At 45.2% G+C, this 15354-nt stretch overlaps 1 protein-coding gene across 1 annotated transcript; it reads left to right on the plus strand.

The window, feature by feature from the left end:
* The first annotated feature begins 7370 nt into the window (after positions 1-7370).
* LOC124656909 lies at positions 7371-10804 on the plus strand. Its single transcript, XM_047195561.1, has 2 exons — positions 7371-7622; positions 10682-10804. The coding sequence occupies exons 1-2, from the start codon at positions 7371-7373 to the stop codon at positions 10802-10804; spliced, it is 375 nt and encodes a 124-aa protein (XP_047051517.1).
* The last annotated feature ends 4550 nt before the right edge of the window (positions 10805-15354 follow it).

The raw sequence follows: 15354 nt of genomic DNA on the forward strand, positions 1-15354 counted from the left end.
AGACTATCATGGTGCGAGTTAGGGAAGAGCACTACTTCCAGGAGTGTCGTGTGAACGTTGACTTCGCCGAACTCTTTCGGTTATACAATCTCCGGGCCCTCGACAAATCAATCATCGGTTGCTATTGTCCGTAAGTGATTTATTTATTTAATTTGAGAAGTCGTTCATTGTACTGCAGATTATAATCTTTTGTGCGCTATATTATGCAGATCGAAGATGCTCGAATGCAAAAGGGACGATATCACAGACATTGGGTTCATTGACCCGAACACAATGCATGTTAAAACCATAGAGAATCCCCTCTATAACAAGGATACACCGCAGACTTTGCTAAGGTTTTTGAAGCGACAACGTGACAAAAAGCTAATACTTTGGCCTTACAACTTCGAGTGAGTCTTACTTGTCTTATAACACATTATATTTTGCTCACCGTATGTCAAAATTTTAACTAATGACTTATATATATGACACTACATATTGAAACGTGCGTAGGTTTCACTTTATTCTTCTCGTCATCAATTTGGAAATTGGAGAAGTTGAAGTCTTGGACTCACTAAGCAAAAAAAAAGGATCTATACGTGTCTTGTTTTTTAATGCTCAGAAGGTAATTTTAATTCTTATCGGTTTGTTTCGTTAATTTCCTGCTTTGAACTAATTGATGACTCTTTTATGCATTTTCTTTTGTCGAGCACCGTATGGAAAACTTTCATCAAGGAAGATACATCCCGTGAATGGACACCGAAGCTGCGATGGCGTGCGAAAGTAAGTAGTACTACCTAGGTCCACACACCTTTTAATTATCATACTTGACTATTGTTTGATTGAATTATATTCTTGTAAAGAAATGCCCGCAACAACCTCCGGGGACCGATCTCTGTGGATTCTTCGTTTGCGAGTACATCCGCAGAATTGTCAACGAGAGAACGAATAATGAAAGAAATAAAGATGTACAAAAACAATCTTCACAAATTTGTTTTGTTATCATAAGTTGTGTTGAGTTTCAGTAATAGTTGTTTCATGTATTCATTTGTATCTTATTCTTTTATAGTTGGCAAGAAAGCGGAACAAGCTCTCAATCGATGACCGCTTCATAGCAATAGGCGAGGAATTGGCGGGATTTTTCCTTCGGGACGTCATACCACCACTCGCAGAGTTCCACTATGAATGAAGATGTACATGTTACATATATAGTTGACTCGAAGAGTACCACTATGCTACATGTAATAGACATATATAGAGTACGCCTCGGAGAGTACCACTATGCATGAAGATCGATCTTCATGCATAGTGCTACTTAATTTGCGATCTTATGCAATAACATGTGTGTTATATTATATGCACCAACTTGCTATGCATCATCTTGATCTTCATGTACTACCTAAACCCAAACGCGTTTCGGTGCATCGACGCGATATGAAACAAACTGATATCCCTAAACCCCTCCAAAAACCCTAAAAAACCAATTCCTGCCGCGGCGGAGATTTGGGCAAATTCCCTGCCGCGGGGGGAACCTTTGGTACCGGTTCGTATTACCAACCGGTACCAAAGATCCTTAGCCCTGAGCTCTCCTGGTGGCCCACGTGGAGGCCCCTTTTATACCGGTTCGTAAGCAACCGGTACGAAAGGGGGGGGGGGCTTTAGTGCCGGATAATTAATACCGGTTGCTCAACCGGTACTAAAGCCCCTCTGGAACCGGTACTGATGAGAGATTTTCTACTAGTGTGCCTTCACATGCACGCTCCGCGGGATCCTCATTGGGCTGCGGTCAAGCGGATCCTCCGCTACATTCGTGGTACCATGGACTTCGGTCTCTCTCTCCACGCCTCCACCGCCACGGACATCGTCGCCTACTCGGACGCCGATTGGGCAGGCTGCCCCGACACGCGTCGCTCCACGTCTGGTTACTGCGTCTATTTCGGCCCTTCGCTCATCTCCTGGTCGTCTAAGCGACAGCCCACGGTATCTCGCTCCAGCGCCGAAGCGGAGTACCGGGCTGTTGCTAACGCGGTTGCTGAGGTCTCCTGGCTACGGCAACTCCTCGTTGAGCTCTCATGTCCCGTCGCCAAAGCCACCGTGGTCTACTGCGACAATGTCTCCGCCGTCTACCTCTCCGCCAACCCGGTTCACCATCGCCGCACCAAGCATATTGAGCTGGATATCCACTTTGTTCGGGAACAGGTGGCGCTTGGACACATTCGAGTTCTTCATGTGCCCACCTCCCAACAATTTGCGGATATCATGACCAAGGGTCTTCCTACAGCATCTTTTGAGGAGTTCCGGTCCAGTCTATGCGTTCGACCAGGCGACGCTTCGACTGCGGGGGGTGTTGAGATACATATCTTGTATATCTGGATGTGTATCCTCTGTAGTTATTGTATAGCGATACATATCCTTGTATTTACTATTGGGCCCGCCTCCTTCCTTGTATAGTCGAGGACGTGGCCTATATATGTACCGCCTTATGCATCCGATCAATATATCGAGCATTGCATCTCCTTCTACACTTCATATCCCACAAAAGTTCATCAGGATTGCAAGGTTTTAGAGTCGAATTAAAGAAAGGGGAAAAGGTACACATATGCTTCATATCACGCAAAAATAATGTGTGTACCACTTATGCAGCAATAATCCCAATGCTAAACGCCTGCCAAATCTGTTGAACAAAGTCTACATGCTACCAGCTCCAAATAATTTCACCACATTTTAGAAACTCCCATGCTTACGTATGTTGAAGTGAGACCAGGTACGGATCTAAGTATGTATCCTTGTAGTCTTGTAGATAACCTGCAAAATGTTACAAGATCTAGCATTTTTAACCATATATATAATACTAGTATCAGATAACCCAACACAAAAGACGCTTACCTTCCTCTTAGGTGTGAGCCTTAAGTTGTTTGCCAACCTCACTCATTGAATCCCTAAGAATATTTGATATAGTAGTTTGTGGGAGTAGGTTATATATGCTACATGGATCGTTTCCAAGGCGAAAGGCCAAATAGACATGACCAAAATAAGTGTTGAAATCTTTTCATCACAACAATAGAAACAACATCTCTTACTACCATTCTAATTGCGTCTAGCAAAATTGTCTTCAACTAAGACACTACTTTAGTCAGGTAACATCTGAATATTTGAATTTTACAGGAAACATTAAGCCTTGATGAACCTTTTTCGGTAGAAGATGTTTTCATTAACCCTATCAGCATACATGGAAACATAAAGCACAATAAAGTTTGAAGATTCCAAAGGAAAACTTACGTTTCATGTAAAGATTAATATTCATCAACCTATGAACTAGATGAGCCGTCTATTTGTCAACAGATAAGGTGTGCCCAAAGCTAATACTCTGTGGTGTTCAAGTTGGTACACGACAATTGTACCCTGTTTCTGTTTCACATCATCACATGCATGTATAGCATATGGTATTTTGGGTTTAGTGGCATATCTGTGAGGCAAGAATTTTCCCAAATTTGGTATTAGCGCCATCACCCACCATTAAGGTAGCACGGCTAAGTAATTCTTCTTCCACACTTAGAAGACTCTTCAAAAGGTGGGTTCATTAGGTTTCATTGTCACACTGGTTGGAGATAGTTACTCGAAGCAATTTCTGCCACTCCCCAACCTCATTTAACAACTTGAACAACAATTTGTTGATCAAACATTTGTTTTCAGTTTCGATATTTTCGACCCCAAAGGCTACCTTGTCGTTCATTCTGCAAATACTATTCCACCTCGCTAAACGATAACTTTGTCAGAACAAATCTGGTTTTGTAACAGTCAAATCTTTACATACCCACCTAGGCACTCCGAAGAACAACAACACAAATGCGGTTAAACAATGAGCACTTGATTGGTAAACAGAAGTCTACCCTCACATAAAAACAAGTTGCCCTTCCAAACATCGAGTTTTTTCTCGAACCTATGCCCAACCCCCTTTCACTCCCAATTTCAAAACTTCAGATACTGCATAGGGATTTGGAGGTACTGGAATGGAACTGACATTAGTCCACAACCAAAAAGTACCGGTCCTCGACAACTTTGACTTGATAGAGCAAATTGTTTTGCACTTAGCAAAATTTATTTCCAGGCTGAAAATACAAGGATGCGCTTCACTATTATTTTCATGCCATGTTATCTGTATATGCTAGAGTATGATATCACACCATCATTCATCACCATGGGTGCGTTTGGTAGCCTGCATTGACTTGGCTCGCATCGGGCCATCAATTTTCGGTCCGTTTGGTTGCCTGGGCCGAGCCGCGCTGTTGCGGGAACCGGTTCTCAAAGCAGCATCGGGCCTGCAGGAATGCCCGGAATGGTAGTTTCCAGTGATGCAGGAAAATCTCCATGGCGGCTGATGAAAAAAAGGAATCTTCGGCGCACGCGCGAGACGAGAATGGAGATGGCGGAAACTGCGTCGCGCATCGGCGAAAAGCGGAAAGGGGGACGGGAAGGATTCCGTCACCTCCCGCCGCACCCCATGACCTATTTCTACCCCCTCCTCCACTCCGCCCCCGAATTTCGAGCTCCTCCTCCCGCCGGCAAGCAGGTAAGAGGCGCACACATCTCCGATCGGTGACGGTTGCAGCAGCGGTGGCGAGTACATCTGGGCTGCTTCATCTACTTCCTGGTGCAGCGCATCTTCACCTCCGGCGATGACTGCAAGGCATCCCTTAACCCGGTACCGCGGTAATGTTTAGATCAAGGTTAGTAGTAGTCAGATTTTGTCTAGGGTTTGGTCTTGTAGCAGGGTTAGTTCGGATTGTGGTGAGCTATTATGATCTTGCTAGGGTTCGACATTTTCGGTTGCTTGTTTGTCCCAAATGTGCCCACCTACCATGATCTTGTAAGGGTTTATGCTATTGACAATTGCAATGAACTGCTTGTCTGATTTAGGATGATTGTTGGTATGATTTGTGCTATTTACATATCTTTACTTCCAAGTAGATTTACGTTATATGTACTACGATGTGTGTAGGACTCCTTCTGTGATTACTTTAGCCAGGCACTTGTCTGTGTTGGGGACTCTCAGATCCCTTCGCAAGTTCCCGATTCACAGCCCGCCTATGACTCCAAGGTGGCGGTCACCCCTCTGCATGTGTCTGACCTGGTGTCTCAGGTAGCGTCAAAGGTCGCGGCTAGGTTGGCCACCACAAAGAAGAACAAGAACCGCAGTGAAGCGGAGAGGGCATTGAAGACCGGCAGAAAGGGACTGGCACCATGAAATGGCTTCCATTCATATCCACCTTCGTGTTGGAGAAGATGTGCGGCTTGATCCATACCTGAGTGAGAACTGACAAAGGATTCAAGGAAGTCCATCTGACTGTTGTGGCGAAGGGCCTTTTTGACCACTGTGGTGTCTCCGTGTGCTCCACTCAGGAGTACAACCACCTGAGGAAGTGGAGGCAGATGTGGCTCACCATTACTAGACTCCGCGATCTAAGAGGGGCTCAGTGGTGCGAGGATACCAAATGCATCATCCTTGAGGGTGAGCACTACTGCGGGCACGTCGCGGTGAGCACGGTGAGTCCACCCCACTAACTCTTTTGATCAACCACTAGCAGAACTAACATCATTGTCCCTTGGTATCGTAGGATCACCCAAAGGATGCGGAGTTCTTGAATGTGCCCATTGCCAACTACGATGAGATGCATACCATCTTCTCTTTTGGCCTCGCCACTGGCAAGTACGCCATGGGATCCAGTGAGCCCCTAGGCTCGGCTGCGGCAATTCCTGCACCTGAGGATGCTGAAACCCAGGAGTCCGACACGGTGAACCTCGATGGGCCACGTGAGAAGGTTGGCGACGCGGCTGAGAAGGTGACCGCCGGCAACAGGAAGAGAGGCGCCTTCGCCGACGACGATCTGGTAGCCTTCACCAACATGAATGTTGCTGTGAAGGACGTCGCACGGGCCATCAGGGACAACAAGCCCACGGGCATGCACCGTGACCTGTACAACGCGGTCAAGGACATGCTTGGCTTCGCCGAGGAGGATCTCATGGCGGCGCTGAGCCACCTCGTCGACCACAAGGCCCAGGGTTGCAACTTTGTGGGCATGATCGAGCCACACCGCGTCCTCTGGCTAAGGAACTACCTTGCCAAGTACAAGGTGTAGAGGTGGCCCTGCGGGCATAGGCGAGGGGATGCATGGTTGGAGGTGATGATGATGATGTTGCTGATGATGTACATTTTGGAAGTAGCTAGGTTTGAAAGGCATTTGATGGCCCTCTTTTGTAACTATGATGAGGTGGTATATACTAACCCATTAGATGATGGTGAACTTGCGGTGTTAGGATGACACCCACTTTTGTTGTGGTGGTAGGATGACACCATAGTAGTGTAGGATGAAGTCGTGATCCACTTTTGGAATGATCATGCATGCCCCTGTTAGTTTATCATTTGCTGTCAACAGTTTTGTAGTTCTATTGCTCTCTTATGAGTTGGTTCATCGTTGTGATCGATTTCATGTTCTTCTTTTATGTCGTGCTAGTGGTATGTGGTGTTCCGCGGACGGGTACCAGGAATCTACAGCTCATGGAGGGTGTGTCAAGACCAGTTCAGTGGCTACTCTAACAACAGCTACCGAAGGTACGAAACATTGGAGGAGGCACAACACGAGTACCTCACCTTCCTGGAAGAGGAGCTCCTGGAAGATCATGCATCGATGAGGTAGTGTCATTAGCATAGCTGCCACCGGAGGAAATACATGCTCTACAAAGAGCACCGCCGGAGGTACATTCCAGCCGGGTCAAAGATTTCATCATCGCCTTCCTCATCGTGGTGATCGTGAGGATCTTATTCTTTCTGAGTGCTGTCTGATCGTATGTAACATGCTATGGCATGGTAATCTCACCCTATTTGAATTGTGATAAGGATATGAAATTGTGATTGAGCAACCAAACAGCTGATTCATGTTTTCTTGTGTGCAAGTTAGGCCGAAAACGGACAAGCAAACGATGGGGCCTGGCTTCCTTCTCCAGCGCGCAAAATGCAGTACAGGCTACCAAACGACCCGTGTTTCATGGTCAGATCGCGACGCGCAAGAAGACCCATCTCACTGGCCTAGTGGTGTAAGAATCGCATGCCGCGCCCCATGTGATCTCTTTTCAATGATAGGAGAAATGGACGTACATCCAACATTTTAAGTTCCTACGGTCCATGCCATCCGTTCCAAGAAACGCATAAATTTCGCCCAAAGTCTAGAAATATCCCGAGACCAAATTCTTCGAAACAATAAAAGCGTCAAAGCAGAAACGCAAAACCCACCCATTTCACCCAGCAACTTCACCACCTCCTCAACCCACGCCCCCTCCCCTCACTCTCTCCCTTCCCCTCCGCAGTCTCCGGCGAGAGCGCGCGCGCACGAGCGATGGCGCAGGCCCCGCCCACCTTGCGGCTGCGCGGCGGCGACGGGGAGGTGTTCGAGGTGGACGCGCGGAGGCTGGCGGCGCTCTTCCCGGCCTTCGTCCTCAGGGTCCCCGCCATCCACAACTTCGGCATCTTCAACCTCATCAGCGTGTACCGCAAGTTCGAGGCCAGCGGCAGGCACACCGCCCCAGACGTGGAGAACGCATTCGTGAAGACCATCGGCGACCTCGACAACCTCACCCGCGTCGTCTCGGTAAGCCACAACCTACCCCGTGTAGTACATGCCTCGGCCCAGAGCACCAGCATCGTGGGCCCGTGGGATTCGTGGTGGTCGATTGATCTCCCATATGGGTTCGGTTGCTGCGTCGCCGGAGAGGAAAGAACAATTGCTGTCAGTTTTACCAGTGCCGAGAGTGCAGCCATGAGCATGCGTATCCTATTTCACATCGTAGGATTGGCATGTTCTGCTCTGTTCTTTTACTTGGTCAGATGATGCGATGAACTGGTGTAGGTAGTAACTACTGGCTGGGCATTACCGGGGTATGGGGTGTTCAGAATGTGATCACCTAACTATGAAGATACGTACTTGAGTACTGACTATTGGATGGGCATCAACGGACATTCACATTTACGGTCTGAGCATAGTTGGTTTAGGCTAAAGTGGAGTCCCAATACTGATCATCGGCCATTCAGGTTTAGGGTCTGATGTAGGCCTCGTGAACTGAGGCTTGAGATAGCAGTATATTAGTAGTTAACATATGTTTATCAGATAGTGGGGAATCAAGTTTTCCCCTCATGGAGATGCTTTGTCCACTTGCAGATCAAGTGATGGGTTGGTCAATCTGATTTGTAATGTAACATCAGATAGCCGCGTGATTTTCCATCCCCAATTCTATTTAGTCATGCTGCTGAATACACAATTTGTTTTGTGCCTATGATCGATGATACTCTACTGACATAAAACACTGCCGAATACACACGGGTTTGCAATTTTCAGTGTTTATCCATATATCGTGGGGCTGCACAGGTGTGCTCAGATGCATGTAGATACTGTACTGACATAAACCACTGGAGCTATAAATTACAGGGTTTCCTGTTTCTTATGGAAATTTCAGTGATGTCCTTTAAGATAATAATTTCAGTAATGTCCTTTAAGATAGTTTTTGGGGGATTCAATGTTAATGATTTTTTAGAATATACTCAGAAGTATATAGACATTAGCTTATTTGCGTGCCAGTGATCATTATGTACCATCAAATTATTTCACTATTAATTGGACTTGTGTCATTAAAAGCTGATCAGCTGACCCATGTTGGTTAGTCACATATAGTTCAGCTAAATTTCAAGCGCTAAAAATGTGCATGCTCACTCCTTATTTCTGATCTGAAAGCAGAAAAAACTAAGGTTATTATGTTTGAATACTTCACAGCTATTTTTTGCATTTGATTATATATTAAACAGTGTAGTCACAGGTCCTATTATCACAGTGGATAATAATTTGGTAGGACCAGCTTGGTAGAGGTTGAATGGTAAATCATCTATGGTGCCGTTGATGCTTATATGTGGAAAATGAGCTGTGGATTTTCGGCCTGTGGCTGCTCAGCTGATTCTTTGGAAGTGCTTATAGCAGTAACTTAATAGTTAACATGTGTTTATGCCTGCCTGTATTGGTGGTTTACAAGTCTTATTTGGGCGCTGGTGAATGCCCAAGTTGTTTGTGCCTGTTATATGAAACGTACCATATACATGATTTATTTTTCAGTGATCAAAATGTGCAGGCTCAATCCTTATTTCCAATCTGAAACCAGAATATGGATTAAAACTTTGTATAACCAGCTTGGTAGAGGTCGATAAGCTATGGTGGCTTTATGTGGCTGCTCAACTGATACTCTACAAATAGGAAACTTACTGTCCATATCTAGTTACTTAGTTTTCTGTGAGTTGTACTATGGTGTGATTGGCCTTTGGGCACGACTTTTGCACACTGTATTTCCTATCGTCGTTGACGGATTCAGCTTAAATTACAATTTGTGATCTAGCTGTAACATTTAGAGTTCTTTTGATTGTGCTATAGTCGTAATTACTTCTGCTCCTTCTGTATATGACATGTTTTTCACTCTGGATCTCTTGTACTGCCCTTCTCTATTATGATTGTGGGCTGCAAGAAGGTGATATGGTGTTTAGACCACAGAATACTAGAATGCAAGTGTAATTGAAGAACGTGGTTAGTTAACATTCAGATGTGCTAAACCAGTGGCGTCTTAAGAAAAAAATATGACATGATCTGAACTAAACTCAAAGCTAAGCTGAATTGTTTGTCTAGCCCGTGATCTTATTCCATTTTTTTGTTGTGGAATTAGACAATGCTGTTCTTCATGATTGCCTCTTCTGAACTAAACTCAAAGCTAAGCTGAATTGTTTGTCTAGCCCGTGATCTTATTCCTTTTTTGTTGCTAAATTGTTTGTCTAGCCTGTCTACTTTCGCATCTGATTCTCCCCCTTTGGTTGCTGTATACTTCCTATTTCAACTATAGATATGGACATCATTTTTGAGCATGTGCGTCCATGGTTCCATTCGTTGCTATCTTTCTTGAGATTGTGGCAATTATGGCTCTCTGATGTACATTTACCTGTTTTGGAAAATATGTCTTTCAGTCCTGATTTATGCCCATCACATGTAACTCTTGTTTCTTGATTGATATCTCAACCAAAAATCGTTTAATCAACAATCTTCTATCATTCCTTGTTCCATATAATTTATCTACTATGACTGTGATTTAACAACATTTTTGTTGTTCAATTTGTTGGAGGATTTAGCTTACGTTACAATTTGTGATCTAGTTGCAAGTTTTAGAGTACTTTGGAACGTGCTATAGTGGTAATTACCTGCATTACTTGTTGCCTATGGTATGTTTTTTTTCTTTTTTGAAGATGAATGATATGTTTTTCACTCTTGATCTTTTGTACTTCCCATCTCTGTTATGATTGTAGGTTGCAGGAAGGTGATAGGAAGTTTAGACCTCAGAGTTATCACTGATTTAGAAGAATGGAAATGTAATATAAGAACGTGATTACTTAATATTTGGATGTGCTAAATCAATGGTTTCTTCAGAAAAAAAACATATGACATGATCTCAATTCAACTAAAAGCTAAGCTGAACAGTTTATCTTGCTAATGTCTTCATGGTTGCCGCTTCTGTGATTGCGTGTTTACTTTCCTGAATCTCCCCCCTTTGATTTCTGTTTATTTCCATATAATTTATCTTCTATAATCATGCGCCTAACAACATTTTTGCTGTTCATTTATTGCAGGCTGCAATGCAGCTGGAAGATCATGCCCTGCTGAACCTGTGCCTGCGAGCGACAATTGGGATTATCGGGCGGGCAAGGGCTGTGGGAAATCTCCAGAATTTGCAGGGACAGGAGGAGAACTAGTGATGTTGTGGGTTCATGCAATGAAAAATTCTTGAATAGCATCGTACTGTACATCCGTACTTTTAGCCCTTAGTAGAGATCTGAAACTTGTTTGTCTCAGCTAGCCTTAGTTTCCAGATCAAGTTCATAGCTCTTAGAGGAAAAATATCTAGTATCTGCGACGCCAAACAGAGATTCCGTCGCTGCTTCTGGTTGGCCCCATGGAACTAAGTCCTAGTCTGTAGTTATATCTCATGTTGCTGTCATGCGTTTTGAGAACTGTTGAAGTTCACTGTAAATCCTTTTGTGTCGAGGAGCACATCACAAAATTTCAGCTGGGCACTAGAAGTTATGTTTTTGTCTTCCTGGTCTTATCAGAATTATGTCTGGTGAGTACATGAAACGTAGTTGAACTTGCTGCTAGTTCTTGTTTGAGTCCTCACTTTTTTACACGGTGTTCCTTTTCGGGGTGTCAAGTTGAGAGAGTTTTGACTTTGTCGTGCCGACAGGGAACATAACGTGGTTGAGCTAGCATCGCACGTGGGCGGGGAAGGCTGCGGGGGAAGTGGTGACCAAGTTGCGTGACTGCAGTGGTGCCCGAGCGATACTCTCCATGGCCGGAATTTGGCCAGAGTCCGACGAGTCTATGGACGAAAGGTGTTGAGGCGAGCTGAAATGTCTGTCCCACCAAAAACTCAAAAACGCGAGGAGAAGTACATGTCGCACTTGGTTTGGCCTCGCAACCTGCGTATGATCAGGTTGGGTGGAGAATTTTTTCCGAGAACTATATTTTTTTTTTACGGATCGCGTGTATTATAGATATGGTAAGTGTCCATTTTTGACGAAAACTGAAAGCTAGTGCTTATTTTAAAATTTTAATGTGTTTGTGTTCACAGTTTATGTGGTTGTGTGCATGCAGAGTTTATATGTAACCTCTCTAGTTGATCTTAACCCTCCTCCGATCTACATACCCGTGGTTTGATTCGAGATGACCTCTAAATGAAAAAGATACGTCTCGATGTTGCGAATCCATTCCCACCACAAGTTTGGAGTTTCGTCGAGTTTTTGAATGTCAATTTTGTATTCCCTTTGAAAAAAAAATTGGTCAATTTTTTTCAAATTCGTGAGACTCGTTCGACCATATCAAATTCCTCGAAGGTGTAATTTCATGTCCCTGTTCTACATAACTTTGGTGTTTGGAGTTTTTTGTTTTGATGTTGGTAGTTTCGTTTCCCTAATACATTGTACGGAGTTGTAGATCTACTCCTATACGAATGGCAAAATCAAAAACTTTGAACACATAAGTTGTGTGAAACGGTGTAGTGAACTACTCCTTGAAGTAAATTTCAAATGGTCGACCGTGTCACACGAATTTGACAAAATTCGTCCAAATAAGTTTCAAAGGGAACATGAAACCATTGAAAGAACATATCTCCTTAAGTGGTTTTGGTGTTGATGACAATGTTTGTGTTTAACTAATTATTTGGATAAGAATTGTAGGTTTTTAGCGATGATAATAATTGTCGAATTATTGCCCAAAAGTTGAAGAGCTCCAAGTGTGTCTTGCTATCTCTATCTTTGGATGATTCATGACGTAAGAGAATTGTGTTGGATTCATCATCTATATTCAAAAATGTTATAGCTGGGAAATTCTATGTTATTTATTTGTGTCAAAGAAATGGGAAGAGAAAAGAAAGGAAGAAGGAAGAAAGAAGAGGAGGGAGGGCTCCAGGAGGCCGGCGGTACCACCGGGGCAAGGCCGGTACCACCGCCGGGGCTAGGCCATTGGTACCGCCCGGTCTACCGCTAAAAGGGCAAAGCTTCCAGTACTCCTTCCCCCTCCGCCGGTACAACAACCGGTACCGCAGTCGGAGGTACCGCCCCGGGCACGGCCGGTGGTACCACCCGGTCATGGCCGGGTGTACCGGTCCCCCCCCCCCTCCGGCCCGGGCTGCTCGCCTCCCCCGCACCACGTCGACCTGAGCGCCGGTAGTACCGGCCCAACCTGGCTGGTACTACCGGTCATAGGCCTCCAACGGCTGGATTCTCCACGGGGGTATAAAATCCCCCTTCTTCCCCAATGGAGTCAACACTTCAATTTGCAAATCTTGGATCTCCATTGCAAGAGCTCAAATTTCCTAGATCTCTCTACTCATCCACTCAAACTCCACCATACTTGAGGATTTGGTAGAGAAGACCTAGATCTCTACTTCCACCGAAGGAATTTGTGTTTCATCAACATTCTTAGTGGATCTTTGTGAGGTTACCTCGAAGCTACTCTTCGTTTAAAGCTTCATGGTTACATCTTGGAAGCCTCGAATTCGGTTGTGGATGTGTGCCCCAAGCTTTGTGTAAATGTGCCAGTTGCGACCTCAAGGCAACCGCTTAATGGAGCGTGGGCTAGGCCTTTGTGACGTTGCTCACCGGAGAATAGGGTGAGCCTTTGTGGCGTTGGTTGGCCTTCGTGGCACCACACCCCTCCAAACGTAGACGTACTTCCCTTTACAAGGAAGGAACTACAGGAATCATATCCTCGCCTCTCCGTGTGCTCCACCTCGGTTACCTCTATCCTCTTACAGCCTTTACTACTTGTATCTTGTATTGTGTATTGTTGTTTGTATCTTGTCATATAGGTGAATTCACATAGTTGCATATCTAGAGAATTTACCTTTGTGTCAAGCCTAAATTAAAAAGAATTAAAATTTGAGGTAACACCTATTCACCCCCCTTGTAGGTGTCATCGATCCTTTCAATTGGTATGAGAGCCTCGGCTCTTATTCGGGCTTTACCGCCAGAGTATGGCCGAGGTGGGGGTTGCTAGTTTGGAGCCCACATCTATGGAGGACATCAAGGAGTTGAAATATTCAATCTCCTTGATGAATGACTCCATGGGTGAATTAAGAGATATGTTGATGAGCTTTATGCAAGCCAATAAACCTCTTATCCCTCCTACCACCACTACCGAGGTTGGCACTCCTAGTTTGGATAAGACCTCCCTTGGTGCCCCTACGGAGGCCGAAACTAAGGATGAAAATGGTAGTGGTGAGTCCTCTCTCAAGATAGATCCTAATGCAGCCGGAGTGTACTCGTTGGTTGCTCCTCCGCCCGTGTACTCTCCAGATCCTCCCGTTCCTCACCCTCGCATAAATCCACGAGGAGATCCACTGTCACTTAATCCTAATGCATTTTCCTTTTGGCAAACTAAGATGAAGTCCTATTTAAATTCTTCATGTATTGAACTATGGAGAATTGTCGTGGAAGGATACAAGCCTAACATTCCTAAAGGTTTGTCTCGTAGGGAAATGGTTGATTGTCAACTCAATGCCACCACCTTATACATGATTCAACAAGACGTTAGTGAGGATGATAGACCCTACATCGAGAAGGCTACCACCGCCAAGGATGCTTGGGATATTCTCGCCGAAGTATTCCTTGGAAGCTCAAGCATGAGGCAAAATAAGTTCCAAGAGACTAGCAATAAAGCCAAAGGATTCTACATGGAAGAGGGTGAAAATCATCGGGATATGTACCGCCGCCTCAAGGCTCTTGCTATCATATTTCGAGACATTGGTGCCACTTATGTTGATGATGATTGGATCAAGAGGAAGTACATCAATGCTCTCTTGCCATTTGAACCGGCCGATCTAAGGATTCTCAAGAACAAGCATAACTTTGAGCAAATGACCTCTAATGATGTCATGCAAGAAATGGATGCTTTCAAGGTTGAGTCCAAGATTGCGGTTGATAGTCGTGCCTGGGCCATTGGGATGAAGAGAAGTGAAAACCTTGCGTTGATGGCACATGTTTATGAAGAGGATGAAGAAGATTTGAGGGAAACTAAGTATGAGGAGCACTCCGAAGAACTCAAACGTGATCTACATGGTCACATTGCTCTTCTCACAAAATCCTTTTGGAGAGACCCTTCCAAGTACAAGTTAAAGGGAAATCAAAGAGGAGATGCCAAGAGCCCAAGAGTAAGAACTTGCTACAATTGTGGCAACCAAGATCACTTCATTGCCGAGTGCCCATATGAGAATAGAGAAGATCATGGTGGGAAGCTCATCCTCCAGGACAGGTTAAAGGCTCCTCGCAAGAAGCAATTTGTCAATAAAAGTGGCTATGACATTTGCAAGAAGCCATCGAAGTATGTGTTGATTGCCAATGAGGAACATTCCGGCACGAGGAAGGGCCATCCGTCGCAGTCGTTGCCAACTCCAGGCGACATCCAAATAGTGTTGCAACCACACCCCACTAATCCAAATCGAGCCCGTGTAGGCCTAGATGATCCGGCGCGCGCCAACTCCTCCTTCCTCCACGCCAGAGCAACATGGAGGAACTAACTCCGTGACCTCCACGGGGAGGCGGGTGACCTCTACTCTCTGGGTGCTCCTCCTTGGTAGAGTCTCCTCCACGCTGCCACCTCTAGGCCGAGAACTCGCCTGAGTGCCTCCAGACCGTGCCGTCATGAGGCCACCGTCTCCCCTCCACTACTAACCTCACCAAGCTTCATCGCTCCTCCCAACCCTCCTCCATGCGCCAACGAAGGCCACGAAAGCCCCTTGCTGCCGTCT

Source organism: Lolium rigidum, chromosome 5, assembly GCF_022539505.1.
Source record: "Lolium rigidum isolate FL_2022 chromosome 5, APGP_CSIRO_Lrig_0.1, whole genome shotgun sequence".
Taxonomy (NCBI): Eukaryota; Viridiplantae; Streptophyta; class Magnoliopsida; order Poales; family Poaceae; genus Lolium; species Lolium rigidum.